General features: G+C 47.0%; 1 protein-coding gene across 1 annotated transcript in view; it reads left to right on the top strand.

Annotated features, from left to right (window-relative positions):
* LOC106574926 (propionyl-CoA carboxylase alpha chain, mitochondrial) overlaps window positions 1-18,528 on the top strand; it is a 57,310-nt gene that overhangs the window by 20,838 nt on the left and 17,944 nt on the right. The window contains exons 7-16 of the mRNA XM_045698364.1: window positions 9,307-9,438; window positions 10,786-10,822; window positions 11,876-11,954; window positions 12,122-12,319; window positions 12,682-12,832; window positions 12,978-13,121; window positions 13,335-13,409; window positions 15,744-15,812; window positions 15,917-15,992; window positions 17,217-17,430. Coding sequence (XP_045554320.1) covers window positions 9,307-9,438; window positions 10,786-10,822; window positions 11,876-11,954; window positions 12,122-12,319; window positions 12,682-12,832; window positions 12,978-13,121; window positions 13,335-13,409; window positions 15,744-15,812; window positions 15,917-15,992; window positions 17,217-17,430 — 1,175 coding nt within the window. The remainder of the gene's footprint in view (window positions 1-9,306; window positions 9,439-10,785; window positions 10,823-11,875; window positions 11,955-12,121; window positions 12,320-12,681; window positions 12,833-12,977; window positions 13,122-13,334; window positions 13,410-15,743; window positions 15,813-15,916; window positions 15,993-17,216; window positions 17,431-18,528) is intronic.

Genomic DNA, 18,528 nt, shown 5'->3' with positions numbered 1-18,528 from the left:
TCTGTTCATTATGTAGGTTGGTATAGGTAGCAGCTCTATACTGACCCAGGTCTGTTCATTATGTAGGTTGGTATAGGTAGCAGCTCTATACTGACCCAGGTCTGTTCATTATGTAGGTTGGTATAGGTAGCAGCTCTATACTGACCCAGGTCTGTTCATTATGTAGGTTGGTATAGGTAGCAGCTCTATACTGACCCAGGTCTGTTCATTATGTAGGTTGGTATAGGTAGCAGCTCTATACTGACCCAGGTCTGTTCATTATGTAGGTTGGTATAGGTAGCAGCTCTATACTGACCCAGGTCTGTTCATTATGTAGGTTGGTATAGGTAGCAGCTCTATACTGACCCAGGTCTGTTCATTATGTAGGTTGGTATAGGTAGCAGCTCTATACTGACCCAGGTCTGTTCATTATGTAGGTTGGTATAGGTAGCAGCTCTATACTGACCCAGGTCTGTTCATTATGTAGGTTGGTATAGGTAGCAGCTCTATACTGACCCAGGTCTGTTCATTATGTAGGTTGGTATAGGTAGCAGCTCTATACTGACCCAGGTCTGTTCATTATGTAGGTTGGTATAGGTACCAGCAGTTCTATACTGACCCAGGTCTGTTCATTATGTAGGTTGGTATAGGTACCAGCATCTATACTGACCCAGGTCTGTTCATTATGTAGGTTGGTATAGGTACCAGCAGTTCTATACTGACCCAGGTCTGTTCATTATGTAGGTTGGTATAGGTAGCAGCTCTATACTGACCCAGGTCTGTTCATTATGTAGGTTGGTATAGGTAGCGGCTCTATACTGACCCAGGTCTGTTCATTATGTAGGTTGGTATAGGTAGCGGCTCTATACTGACCCAGGTCTGTTCATTATGTAGGTTGGTATAGGTAGCGGCTCTATACTGACCCAGGTCTGTTCATTATGTAGGTTGGTATAGGTAGCAGCTCTATACTGACCCAGCTCTGTTCATTATGTAGGTTGGTATAGGTACCAGCAGTTCTATACTGACCCAGGTCTGTTCATTATGTAGGTTGGTATAGGTACCAGCAGTTCTATACTGACCCAGGTCTGTTCATTATGTAGGTTGGTATAGGTACCAGCGTTCTATACTGACCCAGGTCTGTTCATTATGTAGGTTGGTATAGGTACCAGCGTTCTATACTGACCCAGGTCTGTTCATTATGTAGGTTGGTATAGGTACCAGCAGTTCTATACTGACCCAGGTCTGTTCATTATGTAGGTTGGTATAGGTACCAGCAGTTCTATACTGACCCAGGTCTGTTCATTATGTAAGTTGGTATAGGTAGCGGTTCTATACTGACCCAGGTCTGTTCATTATGTAGGTTGGTATAGGTACCGGCAGTTCTATACTGACCCAGGTCTGTTCATTATGTAGGTTGGTATAGGTACCGGCTCTATACTGACCCAGGTCTGTTCATTATGTAGGTTGGTATAGGTACCAGCGGCTCTATACTGACCCAGGTCTGTTCATTATGTAGGTTGGTATAGGTAGCGGCATCTATACTGACCCAGGTCTGTTCATTATGTAGGTTGGTATAGGTACCAGCAGTTCTATACTGACCCAGGTCTGTTCATTATGTAGGTTGGTATAGGTACCAGCAGTTCTATACTGACCCAGGTCTGTTCATTATGTAGGTTGGTATAGGTACCAGCAGTTCTATACTGACCCAGGTCTGTTCATTATGTAGGTTGGTATAGGTACCAGCATCTATACTGACCCAGGTCTGTTCATTATGTAGGTTGGTATAGGTACCAGCAGTTCTATACTGACCCAGGTCTGTTCATTATGTAGGTTGGTATAGGTACCAGCAGTTCTATACTGACCCAGGTCTGTTCATTATGTAGGTTGGTATAGGTACCAGCAGTTCTATACTGACCCAGGTCTGTTCATTATGTAGGTTGGTGTAGGTACCAGCAGTTCTATACTGTCCCAGGTCTGTTCATTATGTAGGTTGGTATAGGTACCAGCAGTTCTATACTGACCCAGGTCTGTTCATTATGTAGGTTGGTATAGGTACCAGCAGTTCTATACTGACCCAGGTCTGTTCATTATGTAGGTTGGTATAGGTAGCGGCTCTATACTGACCCAGGTCTGTTCATTATGTAGGTTGGTATAGGTAGCGGCTCTATACTGACCCAGGTCTGTTCATTATGTAGGTTGGTATAGGTAGCGGCTCTATACTGACCCAGGTCTGTTCATTATGTAGGTTGGTATAGGTACCAGCAGTTCTATACTGACCCAGGTCTGTTCATTATGTAGGTTGGTATAGGTACCAGCAGTTCTATACTGACCCAGGTCTGTTCATTATGTAGGTTGGTATAGGTACCAGCAGTTCTATACTGACCCAGGTCTGTTCATTATGTAGGTTGGTATAGGTACCAGCAGTTCTATACTGACCCAGGTCTGTTCATTATGTAGGTTGGTATAGGTACCAGCAGTTCTATACTGACCCAGGTCTGTTCATTATGTAGGTTGGTATAGGTACCAGCAGTTCTATACTGACCCAGGTCTGTTCATTATGTAGGTTGGTATAGGTACCAGCAGCTCTATACTGACCAGGTCTGTTCATTATGTAGGTTGGTATAGGTAGCAGCTCTATACTGACCCAGGTCTGTTCATTATGTAGGTTGGTATAGGTAGCAGTTCTATACTGACCCAGGTCTGTTCATTATGTAGGTTGGTATAGGTAGCAGCTCTATACTGACCCAGGTCTGTTCATTATGTAGGTTGGTATAGGTAGCGGCTCTATACTGACCCAGGTCTGTTCATTATGTAGGTTGGTATAGGTAGCGGTTCTATACTGACCCAGGTCTGTTCATTATGTAGGTTGGTATAGGTACCAGCAGTTCTATACTGACCCAGGTCTGTTCATTATGTAGGTTGGTATAGGTACCAGCAGTTCTATACTGACCCAGGTCTGTTCATTATGTAGGTTGGTATAGGTACCAGCAGTTCTATACTGACCCAGGTCTGTTCATTATGTAGGTTGGTATAGGTACCAGCAGCTCTATACTGACCCAGGTCTGTTCATTATGTAGGTTGGTATAGGTACCAGCAGCTCTATACTGACCAGGTCTGTTCATTATGTAGGTTGGTATAGGTAGCAGCTCTATACTGACCAGGTCTGTTCATTATGTAGGTTGGTATAGGTACCAGCAGCTCTATACTGACCCAGGTCTGTTCATTATGTAGGTTGGTATAGGTAGCAGCTCTATACTGACCCAGGTCTGTTCATTATGTAGGTTGGTAGAGGTAGCAGTTCTATACTGACCCAGGTCTGTTCATTATGTAGGTTGGTATAGGTACCAGCAGCTCTATACTGACCAGGTCTGTTCATTATGTAGGTTGGTATAGGTAGCAGCTCTATACTGACCAGGTCTGTTCATTATGTAGGTTGGTATAGGTAGCAGCTCTATACTGACCCAGGTCTGTTCATTATGTAGGTTGGTAGAGGTAGCAGTTCTATACTGACCCAGGTCTGTTCATTATGTAGGTTGGTATAGGTAGCAGCTCTATACTGACCCAGGTCTGTTCATTATGTAGGTTGGTATAGGTAGCAGCTCTATACTGACCCAGGTCTGTTCATTATGTAGGTTGGTATAGGTACCAGCAGTTCTATACTGACCCAGGTCTGTTCATTATATAGGTTGGTAGAGGTAGCAGCTCTATACTGACTCAGGTCTGTTCATTATGTAGGTTGGTATAGGTAGCAGCTCTATACTGACCCAGGTCTGTTCATTATGTAGGTTGGTAGAGGTAGCAGCTCTATACTGACCCAGGTCTGTTCATTATGTAGGTTGGTATAGGTAGCAGTTCTATACTGACCCAGGTCTGTTCATTATGTAGGTTGGTATAGGTAGCAGCTCTATACTGACCAGGTCTGTTCATTATGTAGGTTGGTATAGGTAGCAGCTCTATACTGACCAGGTCTGTTCATTATGTAGGTTGGTATAGGTAGCAGTTCTATACTGACCCAGGTCTGTTCATTATGTAGGTTGGTATAGGTAGCAGCTCTATACTGACCCAGGTCTGTTCATTATGTAGGTTGGTATAGGTAGCAGTTCTATACTGACCCAGGTCTGTTCATTATGTAGGTTGGTATAGGTAGCAGTTCTATACTGACCCAGGTCTGTTCATTATGTAGGTTGGTATAGGTAGCAGCAGCTCTATACTGACCAGGTCTGTTCATTATGTAGGTTGGTATAGGTAGCAGCTCTATACTGACCCAGGTCTGTTCATTATGTAGGTTGGTATAGGTAGCAGCTCTATACTGACCCAGGTCTGTTCATTATGTAGGTTGGTATAGGTAGCAGCTCTATACTGACCAGGTCTGTTCATTATGTAGGTTGGTATAGGTAGCAGCTCTATACTGACCAGGTCTGTTCATTATGTAGGTTGGTAGAGGTAGCAGCTCTATACTGACCCAGGTCTGTTCATTATGTAGGTTGGTATAGGTAGCAGCTCTATACTGACCCAGGTCTGTTCATTATGTAGGTTGGTATAGGTAGCAGCTCTATACTGACCCAGGTCTGTTCATTATGTAGGTTGGTATAGGTAGCAGCTCTATACTGACCCAGGTCTGTTCATTATGTAGGTTGGTATAGGTAGCAGCTCTATACTGACCAGGTCTGTTCATTATGTAGGTTGGTATAGGTAGCAGCTCTATACTGACCCAGGTCTGTTCATTATGTAGGTTGGTATAGGTAGCAGTTCTATACTGACCCAGGTCTGTTCATTATGTAGGTTGGTAGAGGTAGCAGCAGCTCTATACTGACCAGGTCTGTTCATTATGTAGGTTGGTATAGGTACCAGCAGTTCTATACTGACCCAGGTCTGTTCATTATGTAGGTTGGTATAGGTAGCAGCTCTATACTGACCCAGGTCTGTTCATTATATAGGTTGGTATAGGTAGCAGCTCTATACTGACCCAGGTCTGTTCATTATGTAGGTTGGTATAGGTAGCAGCTCTATACTGACCCAGGTCTGTTCATTATGTAGGTTGGTATAGGTAGCAGTTCTATACTGACTCAGGTCTGTTCATTATGTAGGTTGGTATAGGTAGCAGTTCTATACTGACCAGGTCTGTTCATTATGTAGGTTGGTATAGGTAGCAGCTCTATACTGACCCAGGTCTGTTCATTATATAGGTTGGTATAGGTAGCAGCTCTATACTGACCCAGGTCTGTTCATTATGTAGGTTGGTATAGGTAGCAGCTCTATACTGACCCAGGTCTGTTCATTATGTAGGTTGGTATAGGTAGCAGCTCTATACTGACCCAGGTCCGTTCATTATGTAGGTTGGTATAGGTAGCAGCTCTATACTGACCCAGGTCCGTTCATTATGTAGGTTGGTATAGGTACCAGCAGCTCTATACTGACCCAGGTCTGTTCATTATGTAGGTTGGTATAGGTACCGCAGCTCTATACTGACCCAGGTCTGTTCATTATGTAGGTTGGTATAGGTAGCAGCTCTATACTGACCCAGGTCTGTTCATTATGTAGGTTGGTATAGGTAGCAGCTCTATACTGACCCAGGTCTGTTCATTATGTAGGTTGGTATAGGTAGCGGCTCTATACTGACCCAGGTCTGTTCATTATGTAGGTTGGTATAGGTAGCAGCTCTATACTGACCCAGGTCTGTTCATTATGTAGGTTGGTATAGGTACCAGCAGCTCTATACTGACCCAGGTCTGTTCATTATGTAGGTTGGTATAGGTAGCAGCTCTATACTGACCCAGGTCTGTTCATTATGTAGGTTGGTATAGGTAGCAGTTCTATACTGACCCAGGTCTGTTCATTATGTAGGTTGGTATAGGTAGCGGTTGTCTATACTGACCCAGGTCTGTTCATTATGTAGGTTGGTATAGGTAGCAGCTCTATACTGACCCAGGTCTGTTCATTATGTAGGTTGGTATAGGTAGCAGCTCTATACTGACCCAGGTCTGTTCATTATGTAGGTTGGTATAGGTAGCGGTTCTATACTGACCCAGGTCTGTTCATTATGTAGGTTGGTATAGGTACCAGCAGCTCTATACTGACCCAGGTCTGTTCATTATGTAGGTTGGTATAGGTAGCAGCTCTATACTGACTCAGGTCTGTTCATTATGTAGGTTGGTATAGGTAGCAGCTCTATACTGACCCAGGTCTGTTCATTATGTAGGTTGGTAGAGGTAGCAGGTGTGATTGTCTGTCTGAATGGTTCCAGTGTAGGTTGGTAGAGGTAGCAGCTCTATACTGACTCAGGTCTGTTCATTATGTAGGTTGGTAGAGGTAGCAGGTCTGATACTGTCTCAGGTCTGTTCGTTCCAGTGTAGGTTGGTAGAGGTAGCAGCTCTATACTGACTCAGGTCTGTTCATTATGTAGGTTGGTATAGGTAGCAGCTCTATACTGACCCAGGTCTGTTCATTATGTAGGTTGGTAGAGGTAGCAGGTGTGATTGTCTGTCTGAATGGTTCCAGTGTAGGTTGGTAGAGGTAGCAGCTCTATACTGACCAGGTCTGTTCATTATGTAGGTTGGTATAGGTAGCAGGTGTGATTGTCTGTCTGAATGGTTCCAGTGTAGGTTGGTAGAGGTAGCAGCTCTATACTGACCCAGGTCTGTTCATTATGTAGGTTGGTATAGGTAGCAGGTGTGATTGTCTGTCTGAATGGTTCCAGTGTAGGTTGGTATAGGTAGCAGCTCTATACTGACCAGGTCTGTTCATTATGTAGGTTGGTATAGGTAGCAGCTCTATACTGACCAGGTCTGTTCATTATGTAGGTTGGTATAGGTAGCAGCTCTATACTGACTCAGGTCTGTTCATTATGTAGGTTGGTATAGGTAGCAGGTGTGATTGTCTGTCTGGATGGTTCCAGTGTAGGTTGGTATAGGTAGCAGCTCTATACTGACCAGGTCTGTTCATTATGTAGGTTGGTATAGGTAGCAGGTGTGATTGTCTGTCTGAATGGTTCCAGTGTAGGTTGGTAGAGGTAGCAGCTCTATACTGACTCAGGTCTGTTCATTATGTAGGTTGGTATAGGTAGCAGCTCTATACTGACCAGGTCTGTTCATTATGTAGGTTGGTATAGGTAGCAGCTCTATACTGACCCAGGTCTGTTCATTATGTAGGTTGGTATAGGTAGCGGTTCTATACTGACTCAGGTCTGTTCATTATGTAGGTTGGTATAGGTAGCAGGTGTGATTGTCTGTCTGAATGGTTCCAGTGTAGGTTGGTATAGGTAGCAGCTCTATACTGACCCAGGTCTGTTCATTATGTAGGTTGGTATAGGTAGCGGCTCTATACTGACCCAGGTCTGTTCATTATGTAGGTTGGTATAGGTAGCGGTTCTATACTGACCCAGGTCTGTTCATTATGTAGGTTGGTAGAGGTAGCAGCTCTATACTGACTCAGGTCTGTTCATTATGTAGGTTGGTATAGGTAGCGGTTCTATACTGACCCAGGTCTGTTCATTATGTAGGTTGGTAGAGGTAGCAGGTGTGATTGTCTGTCTGAATGGTTCCAGTGTAGGTTGGTATAGGTAGCAGCTCTATACTGACTCAGGTCTGTTCATTATGTAGGTTGGTATAGGTAGCAGCTCTATACTGACCCAGGTCTGTTCATTATGTAGGTTGGTATAGGTAGCAGGTGTGATTGTCTGTCTGAATGGTTCCAGTGTAGGTTGGTATAGGTAGCAGGTGTGATTGTCTGTCTGAATGGTTCCAGTGTAGGTTGGTAGAGGTAGCAGGTGTGATTGTCTGTCTGGATGGTTCCAGTGTAGGTTGGTAGAGGTAGCAGCTCTATACTGACTCAGGTCTGTTCATTATGTAGGTTGGTATAGGTAGCAGCTCTATACTGACCCAGGTCTGTTCATTATGTAGGTTGGTATAGGTAGCAGGTGTGATTGTCTGTCTGAATGGTTCCAGTGTAGGTTGGTAGAGGTAGCAGCTCTATACTGACCCAGGTCTGTTCATTATGTAGGTTGGTATAGGTAGCAGGTGTGATTGTCTGTCTGAATGGTTCCAGTGTAGGTTGGTATAGGTAGCAGCTCTATACTGACCCAGGTCTGTTCATTATGTAGGTTGGTATAGGTAGCAGCTCTATTGACTGTCTGTGTTCATATGTAGGTTGGTATAGGTAGCAGCTCTATACTGACCCAGGTCTGTTCATTATGTAGGTTGGTATAGGTAGCAGCTCTATACTGACCCAGGTCTGTTCATTATGTAGGTTGGTATAGGTAGCAGCTCTATACTGACCCAGGTCTGTTCATTATGTAGGTTGGTATAGGTAGCAGCTCTATACTGACTCAGGTCTGTTCATTATGTAGGTTGGTAGAGGTAGCAGCTCTATATGACCGTCTGTTCATTATGTAGGTTGGTATAGGTAGCAGGTGTGATTGTCTGTCTGAATGGTTCCAGTGTAGGTTGGTATAGGTAGCAGGTGTGATTGTCTGTCTGGATGGTTCCAGTGTAGGTTGGTATAGGTAGCAGGTGTGATTGTCTGTCTGGATGGTTCCAGTGTAGGTTGGTATAGGTAGCAGGTGTGATTGTCTGTCTGACAGTGTAGGTTGGTATAGGTAGCAGGTGTGATTGTCTGTCTGAATGGTTCCAGTGTAGGTTGGTATAGGTAGCAGGTGTGATTGTCTGTCTGAATGGTTCCAGTGTAGGTTGGTATAGGTAGCAGGTGTGATTGTCTGTCTGGATGGTTCCAGTGTAGGTTGGTATAGGTAGCAGGTGTGATTGTCTGTCTGGATGGTTCCAGTGTAGGTTGGTATAGGTAGCAGCTCTATACTGACCCAGGTCTGTTCATTATGTAGGTTGGTATAGGTAGCAGGTGTGATTGTCTGTCTGGATGGTTCCAGTGTAGGTTGGTATAGGTAGCAGGTGTGATTGTCTGTCTGGATGGTTCCAGTGTAGGTTGGTATAGGTAGCAGGTGTGATTGTCTGTCTGGATGGTTCCAGTGTAGGTTGGTATAGGTAGCAGGTGTGATTGTCTGTCTGGATGGTTCCAGTGTAGGTTGGTATAGGTAGCAGGTGTGATTGTCTGTCTGAATGGTTCCAGTGTAGGTTGGTATAGGTAGCAGGTGTGATTGTCTGTCTGGATGGTTCCAGTGTAGGTTGGTATAGGTAGCAGCTGTGATTCGTCTGTCTGGATGGTCTCCAGTGTAGGTTGGTATAGGTAGCAGGTGTGATTGTCTGTCTGGATGGTTCCAGTGTAGGTTGGTATAGGTAGCAGGTGTGATTGTCTGTCTGAATGGTTCCAGTGTAGGTTGTTCTCTGATGTGGTGGTGATGTTGTTGGTCTCCTGCAGGCTGCAGAAGACGTGGTGTTCATAGGACCGGACACCCACGCCATCCATGCCATGGGCGACAAGATCGAGAGCAAGCTCCTTGCCAAGGCAGCCAATGTCAACGTCATCCCCGGGTTCGACGGGGTCGTCGAGGTGAGCTATACCGTCAACATGGTTGTCCTGGCAACAACTTTCTGCAAGCATATGATCATCCTGGCAACAAATCAAACTTGATCTGCATTTAACAATATCACTCAGATCTGGTCTTCTTCATTATCCCTCATTCTACACACTGGCATTTGTTTTCCTCCATCTCCTCTACCCCCTCTCTCCTTCCTTCACTCTATCTCCATCTCTCTTCTCATCTCCCGCTCTCTCCTTCCTTCACTCTATCTCCATCTCTCTTCTCATCTCTCTCTCTCCTCTACCCCCTCTCTCTTTCCCTCACTCTATCTCCATCTCTCTTCTCCCCATCTCTCTCTCCTCTACCCCCTCTCTCCTCAGCCTTTTGCCTTTCTCTTTCTCAATCTTCCCTTCTTTCTCTCCTTTCCCCCTCTCCTCCTGCTCTTCCACTCTCCTCTCCCCCTCTTTCTACCCCCTCTTCTCTCCTCCTTCTCTTCTTCTCTCCTCTCCCATCTCTCTCGTCTCCCCCCTCTCTTTCCTCAGCCTATCTCTCTCTCTGTCTCTCTCACTCAATCTTCCCTTCTTTCTCCCCTCTCTCTCCTCTCCTGCTCTTCCCCTCTCCTCTGTATACATTGATGGTCCTAATAGAGCTGTGTGGGCCATGTTTAACACTTCGCCTGCTGATGGCTAGTAGATAAATAGATAAAGATGGTTGTTGTCACATAGCTGTCACAGGCCAGGGGGGCAACAACACCTCTGATGGGTGATCTCTTCTACCTTTGCTGCCCCTGGGCATGATTGATGGGGTAGACAGACAGACCGGCAGGGAGAGAGACCGGCAGGCAGGGAGACAGACCGGCAGGGAGAGAGACAGACCGGCAGGCAGAGAGACAGACCGGCAGGCAGAGAGACAGACCGGCAGGCAGAGAGACAGACCGGCAGGCAGAGAGACAGACCGGCAGGCAGAGAGACAGACCGGCAGGCAGAGAGACAGACCGGCAGGCAGAGAGACAGACCGGCAGGCAGAGAGACAGACCGGCAGGCAGGGAAACAGGCAGACAGGCAGGCAGGGAAACAGGCAGACAGGCAGGCAGGGAAACAGGCAGACAGGCAGGCAGGGAAACAGGCAGACAGGCAGGCAGGGAAACAGGCAGACAGGCAGGCAGGGAAACAGGCAGACAGGCAGGCAGGGAAACAGGCAGACAGGCAGGCAGGGAAACAGGCAGGCAGGCAGGGAGACAGGCAGGCAGAGAGACAGGCAGGCAGACGCAGACAGACGGGGAGACGCAGAGAAACAAAGGGATGGTTAAGGAGATGAGGGAAATCCCCCCCTCTGCTTGTGGTTGGTGGAACTTACAACTCTGTCTCCTGTCTCAGAACGTGGAGGACGCTGTGAAGATTGCAGGAGAGATCGGTAAGTGAATCAGAATTCCATTCATTAATTAAAAAAAGATTTGCTTGGCCTCCATGCAGAATTTTCATAGTGTGTTGTTGATCAGGCTACCCGATCATATTGTGTTGTTGATCAGGCTACCCGGGTCATATTGTGTTGTTGATCAGGCTACCCGGGTCATATTGTGTTGTTGATCAGGCTACCCAGTCATATTGTGTTGTTGATCAGGCTACCCGATCATATTGTGTTGTTGATCAGGCTACCCGATCATATTGTGTTGTTGATCAGGCTACCCGGTCATGTTGTGTTGTTGATCAGGCTACCCGGTCATGTTGTGTTGTTGATCAGGCTTCCCGGTCATATTGTGTTGTTGATCAGGCTACCCGGTCATATTGTGTTGTTGATCAGGCTACCCGGTCATATTGTGTTGTTGATCAGGCTACCCGGTCATGTTGTGTTGTTGATCAGGCTACCCGGTCATGTTGTGTTGTTGATCAGGCTACCCGGTCATGTTGTGTTGTTGATCAGGCTACCCGGTCATGTTGTGTTGTTGATCAGGCTACCCGGTCATGTTGTGTTGTTGATCAGGCTACCCGGTCATGTTGTGTTGTTGATCAGGCTACCGGGTCATGTTGGGTTGTTGATCAGGCTACCGGGTCATGTTGTGTTGTTGATCAGGCTACCCGGTCATGTTGTGTTGTTGATCAGGCTACCCGGTCATGTTGTGTTGTTGATCAGGCTACCGGGTCATATTGTGTTGTTGATCAGGCTACCGGGTCATATTGTGTTGTTGATCAGGCTACCGGGTCATATTGTGTTGTTGATCAGGGTACCCGGGTCATATTGTGTTGTTGATCAGGCTACCGGGTCATATTGGGTTGTTGATCAGGCTACCCGGGTCATATTGGGTTGTTGATCAGGCTACCCGGGTCATATTGGGTTGTTGATCAGGCTACCGGGTCATATTGGGTTGTTGATCAGGCTACCCGGGTCATATTGGGTTGTTGATCAGGCTACCCGGGTCATATTGGGTTGTTGATCAGGCTACCCGGGTCATATTGTGTTGTTGATCAGGCTACCCGGTGATGATCAAGGCCTCAGCAGGAGGAGGGGGGAAAGGCATGAGGATCGCCTGGAACGATGACGAGACCAGGTGAGATTTGTTATTGCTGTAATAAATGCAATTAAAATATAATAAAAGCATTTTAATTATACAATTAGTTATACGTCTCTACGCTGTGTAGTAAATGGCAATAAGATATTTATAGACTTTAGATATTTAATGAGGCTTATAAACCGTTTCCCTTCTGTCTTTCCCAGGGAAGGTTTTCGTTTGTCCTCACAGGAGGCTGCATCTAGTTTCGGAGACGACCGTCTGCTGATAGAGAAGTTCGTAGACAACCCCAGACACATTGAGATCCAGGTCCTGGCTGATAAGCATGGTAATGCTCTGTGGCTGAACGAGAGGGAGTGTTCTATCCAGAGGAGGAACCAGAAGGTGGTGGAGGAGGCTCCAAGGTCAGGGGTCAATGTTTTCACCTTTAACTTATCCATTGGTGTATGTCCCGAGTGGGCTGCCGAGTGGGCTGCCAAGTGGGCTGCCGAGTGGCGCAGCGCTTTAAGGCACTGCATCTCAGTGTAAGAGGCGTCACTGCAGTCCCTGGTTCAAATCCAGGCTGCGTCACATCCTGCCGTGATTGGGAGTCCCATAGGGCGTCGCACAATTGACCCAGCGTCGTCCGGGTTTGGCCGGTGTAGGCCGTCATTGTAAATAAGAGTTAGGGTTTGTTCTCAACTGACTTGCCTAGTTAAATAAAGGTTACATTTAAAAAAAGAAATGTCTTGGGCTCTAAGTTTTCTGTTTTCTGTCCTCTCTGCAGTACGTTTCTGGACCCAGACACACGTCGTGCGATGGGGGAGCAAGCAGTACAGCTGGCTAAAGCAGTCCAGTACTCCTCTGCCGGGACCGTAGAGTTCTTGGTGGATTCCAACAAGAACTTCTACTTCCTGGAGATGAACACTCGCCTTCAGGTGGGGCGATGGGAAGAAAGCTGTAGTTTTGTCTTTGTGTGTTTTTCTGTACACGACAGTCAGACACTTGCCAAGTGACTTCCTGTAATCAACCCAGTCCTCCCCTCTGAGTGGTTGACTGACCGCTGACCTTTTCCCCGTTCAGGTGGAGCATCCAATCACAGAGTGTATCACTGGTCTGGACCTGGTGCAGCAGATGATCCGGGTGGCCAAGGGTTTCCCTCTGCTACACAAACAGGAAGACATCCCCATCAACGGCTGGGCTATAGAGAGCAGAGTCTATGCTGAGGTGGGCACACTGAACACTTGTTCTGCTTTGTACCTTAAAGTGAATAAGGTGAACCATGGCCCTTCTGCTGGCTAGTGAATGTGTCACTTCTCTCTACAAAACTGTTTCTGGGTCCCCACTGTCTTCTGGACACTTCCTGTGTGTTATAGAGGTTGAGTTTATTAGGCAGTTATAACCAGTTATAAAGCATAGGTGATATTTCTCCTTCTCCAGGACCCCTATAAGTCCTTTGGTCTGCCCTCCATTGGACGCCTGTCACAGTACCAGGAACCCATCAACCTCCCAAAAGTGAGTCACATGCACACTTTGTTCTGTGTTGACCTCTCTGTTATTTCTGCTGAAGACGTGATGTGTTGACCTCTCTGTTATTTCTGCTGAAGACGTGATGTGTTGACCTCTCTGTTATTTCTGCTGAAGACGTGATGTGTTAACCTCTCTGTTATTTCTGCTGAAGACGTGATGTGTTGACCTCTCTGTTATTTCTGCTGAAGACGTGATGTGTTGACCTCTCTGTTATTTCTGCTGAAGACGTGATGTGTTGACCTCTGTTATTTCTGCTGAAGACGTGATGTGTTGACCTCTCTGTTATTTCTGCTGAAGACGTGATGTGTTGACCTCTCTGTTATTTCTGCTGAAGACGTGATGTGTTGACCTCTCTGTTATTTCTGCTGAAGACGTGATGTGTTGACCTCTCTGTTATTTCTGCTGAAGACGTGATGCGTGTTGACCTCTCTGTTATTTCTGCTGAAGACGTGATGTGTTGACCTCTCTGTTATTTCTGCTGAAGACGTGATGTGTGTTGACCTCTCTGTTATTTCTGCTGAAGACGTGATGTGTTGACCTCTCTGTTATTTCTGCTGAAGACGTGATGTGTTGACCTCTCTGTTATTTCTGCTGAAGACGTGATGTGTTAACCTCTCTGTTATTTCTGCTGAAGACGTGATGTGTTAACCTCTCTGTTATTTCTGCTGAAGACGTGATGTGTTGACCTCTCTGTTATTTCTGCTGAAGACGTGATGTGTTGACCTCTCTGTTATTTCTGCTGAAGACGTGATGTGTTGACCTCTCTGTTATTTCTGCTGAAGACGTGATGTGTTGACCTCTCTGTTATTTCTGCTGAAGACGTGATGTGTTGACCTCTCTGTTATTTCTGCTGAAGATGTGATGTGTTAACCTCTCTGTTATTTCTGCTGAAGACGTGATGCGTGTTGACCTCTCTGTTATTTCTGCTGAAGACGTGATGTGTTGACCTCTCTGTTATTTCTGCTGAAGACGTGATGTGTGTTGACCTCTCTGTTATTTCTGCTGAAGACGTGATGTGTTGACCTCTCTGTTATTTCTGCTGAAGACGTGATGTGTTGACCTCTCTGTTATTTCTGCTGAAGACGTGATGTGTTAACCTCTCTGTTATTTCTGCTGAAGACGTGATGTGTTAACCTCTCTGTTATTTCTGCTGAAGACGTGATGTGTTGACCTCTCTGTTATTTCTGCTGAAGACGTGATGTGTTGACCTCTCTGTTATTTCTGCTGAAGATGTGATGTGTTAACCTCTCTGTTATTTCTGCTGAAGACGTGATGCGTGTTGACCTCTGTTATTTCTGCTGAAGACGTGATGTGTTGACCTCTCTGTTATTTCTGCTGAAGACGTGATGTGTTGACCTCTCTGTTATTTCTGCTGAAGACGTGATGTGTGTTGACCTCTCTGTTATTTCTGCTGAAGACGTGATGTGTTGACCTCTCTGTTATTTCTGCTGAAGACGTGATGTGTTGACCTCTCTGTTATTTCTGCTGAAGACGTGATGTGTTGACCTCTCTGTTATTTCTGCTGAAGACGTGATGTGTGTTGACCTCTCTGTTATTTCTGCTGAAGACGTGATGTGTTGACCTCTCTGTTATTTCTGCTGAAGACGTGATGTGTGTTGACCTCTCTGTTATTTCTGCTGAAGACGTGATGTGTTGACCTCTCTGTTATTTCTGCTGAAGACGTGATGTGTTGACCTCTCTGTTATTTCTGCTGAAGACGTGATGTGTTGACCTCTCTGTTATTTCTGCTGAAGACGTGATGTGTGTTGACCTCTCTGTTATTTCTGCTGAAGACGTGATGTGTTGACCTCTCTGTTATTTCTGCTGAAGACGTGATGTGTGTTGACCTCTCTGTTATTTCTGCTGAAGACGTGATGTGTTGACCTCTCTGTTATTTCTGCTGAAGACGTGATGTGTTGACCTCTCTGTTATTTCTGCTGAAGACGTGATGTGTTGACCTCTCTGTTATTTCTGCTGAAGACGTGATGTGTTGACCTCTCTGTTATTTCTGCTGAAGACGTGATGTGTTGACCTCTCTGTCATACTGACATGTAGTCATACTGACATGTAGTCTCCTCTGTCAAGTGACAGTGTATTCATACTGACATGTAGTCATACTGACATGTAGTCTCCTCTGTCAGGTGACAGTGTATTCATACTGACATGTAGTCATACTGACATGTAGTCATACTGACATGTATTCATACTGACATGTAGTCTTCTCTGTCAGGTGACAGTGTATTCATACTGACATGTAGTCATACTGACATGTAGTCATACTGACATGTATTCATACTGACATGTAGTCTCCTCTGTCAGGTGCGTGTGGACAGTGGCATCCAAGAAGGAAGTGACATCAGTATCTACTATGACCCAATGATCTCCAAGGTTAGCTGCTGTGTTCTCCCTCAAACTGCCCAACACAATCACATTGCCCTTTCCAATATGTTTTACTGATCTATAATGTGAATGTCCCTTTGTGCTCGCCGTAGCTGGTGACCTATGGCGCCACGCGCGCTGAAGCCCTGCAGAGGATGGAGGACGCTCTGGATAACTACGTCATCAGAGGTAAGACACACACACAAACACACACACACTGTTGGGTGTTATATCTTTCTGGAAGCATCTTCAGTACCTCAAGACTCTGACATTTTCTGTAGAGCTACACACATGTAGAGGTTCTGATCTCTACCTGTCTCTGACTGTTGTTCCTGTGTGTGTGACTGTCCAGGGGTCTGATCTCTACCTGTCTCTGACTGTTGTTCCTGTGTGTGTGACTGTCCAGGGTTCTGATCTCTACCTGTCTCTGACTGTTGTTCCTGTGTGTGTGACTGTCCAGGGGTCTGATCTCTACCTGTCTCTGACTGTTGTTCCTGTGTGTGACTGTCCAGGGTTCTGATCTCTACCTGTCTCTGACTGTTGTTCCTGTGTGACTGTCCAGGGTTCTGATCTCTACCTGTCTCTGACTGTTGTTCCTGTGTGTGTGACTGTCCAGGGTTCTGATCTCTACCTGTCTCTGACTGTTGTTCCTGTGTGACTGTCCAGGGTTCTGATCTCTACCTGTCTCTGACTGTTGTTCCTGTGTGTGTGACTGTCCAGGGGTCTGATCTCTACCTGTCTCTGACTGTTGTTCCTGTGTGTGTGACTGTCCAGGGTTCTGATCTCTACCTGTCTCTGACTGTTGTTCCTGTGTGTGTGACTGTCCAGGGTTCTGATCTCTACCTGTCTCTGACTGTTGTTCCTGTGTGTGTGACTGTCCAGGGTTCTGATCTCTACCTGTCTCTGACTGTTGTTCCTGTGTGTGTGACTGTCCAGGGGTCTGATCTCTACCTGTCTCTGACTGTTGTTCCTGTGTGTGTGACTGTCCAGGGTTCTGATCTCTACCTGTCTCTGACTGTTGTTCCTGTGTGTGTGACTGTCCAGGGTTCTGATCTCTACCTGTCTCTGACTGTTGTTCCTGTGTGTGACTGTCCAGGGGTCTGATCTCTACCTGTCTCTGACTGTTGTTCCTGTGTGTGACTGTCCAGGGTTCTGATCTCTACCTGTCTCTGACTGTTGTTCCTGTGTGTGTGACTGTCCAGGGTTCTGATCTCTACCTGTCTCTGACTGTTGTTCCTGTGTGTGACTGTCCAGGGGTTCTGATCTCTACCTGTCTCTGACTGTTGTTCCTGTGTGTGTGACTGTCCAGGGTTCTGATCTCTACCTGTCTCTGACTGTTGTTCCTGTGTGTGTGACTGTCCAGGGGTCTGATCTCTACCTGTCTCTGACTGTTGTTCCTGTGTGACTGTCCAGGTGTGACCCACAACATCCCCCTGCTCAGGGAGATCATCACCCACCCTCGCTTCATCTCTGGTGACATCACCACTAACTTCCTGCCAGAGGAATACCCAGAGGGGTTCAAAGGTCACCAGCTGACCTCCGAGGGTCGCAGGGAGCTCGTCGCCACCGCAGCCGCTCTCTACGTCTCGGCACAGCTCCGCTCCCAGAGGTTCCTGGGTAATCTCAGGTAAATTAAATCAATTAAAATAACTGAGGGAAATTCTTGTATGAATTGGTACTGGAATATCATTTAGATAAAGCACCGTCTTGGTCAGGTTGATATTGTAATCGATGTGTTCTCAATGACTTACCTGGTTAAATCAAACAGAGAGGAGGTAAAAACACCAAGAGGTTCTAGTTGACATCAGAAAGAGCTAGAGCTCTCATTGTTCCCCATGTGTTAATTATTGTGCTGTTTCACTGTATCTGAATGTCCATTGTCTGTTTTTACTGAGTTTATTATTGTGTTGTGTGTTTAAACCAGTGTTTTACATGTTCCATTGCTTGTAGCACCGGCTCAGTTCTGCAATATGTCACCAGTTAACAGAGCTGTATCCTAGCGTGGTGTAGCAGTCTGCTGGTCAAACTGTTAGACTTGATTCTCTCTGTCAGCTCTGCCATCTGTCTCAACATCTGGCCACGTTTTCTTCTTTCTTGTTCGGATCGTTTCCTTTGTTGTTCATGAACCACCGGGGGTCGGTCTTTGTAGTTGCAGTCAGTGGTAGATCCCTCCCTCCCTCCCTCCCTCCCTCCCCTCCTCTCCTCTCACTCCCCCCCTCCCTCCCTCCCTCCCTCCCTCCCTCCCTCCCTCCCTCCCTCCCTCCCTCCCTCCCTCCCTCCCTCCCCCTCCTCTCTCCCTCCCTCCCCCTCCCTCCCTCCCTCCCTCCCTCCCTCCCCCTCCTCTCTCCTCCCTCCCCCTCCCTCCCTCCCTCCCTCCCTCCCCTCCCTCCCTCCCTCCCTCCCTCCCTCCCTCCCTCCCTCCCTCCCCTCCTCCTCTCCCTCCCTCCCTCCCTCCCTCCCTCCCTCTCTCCTCTCACTCCCTCCCTCCCTCCCTCTCTCCTCTCACTCCCCTCCCTCCCTCCCTCCCTCCCTCCCTCCCTCCCTCCCTCCCTCCCTCCCTCCCTCCCTCCCTCCCTCCCTCTCTCCTCTCACTCCCTCCCTCCCTCCCTCCCTCCTCTCTCCCTCCCTCCCTCCCTCCTCCCCTCCCTCCCTCCTCTCCTCCCTCCCTCCCTCCCTCCCCTCCCTCCCCCTCCCCTCCCTCTCTCCCTCCTCCCTCCCTCCCTCC

Source organism: Salmo salar, chromosome ssa16, assembly GCF_905237065.1.
Source record: "Salmo salar chromosome ssa16, Ssal_v3.1, whole genome shotgun sequence".
NCBI lineage: Eukaryota > Metazoa > Chordata > Actinopteri > Salmoniformes > Salmonidae > Salmo > Salmo salar.
The sequence above is the reverse complement of the archived record's forward strand: the minus strand, read 5'-3'. Positions and strand labels throughout refer to the sequence as shown.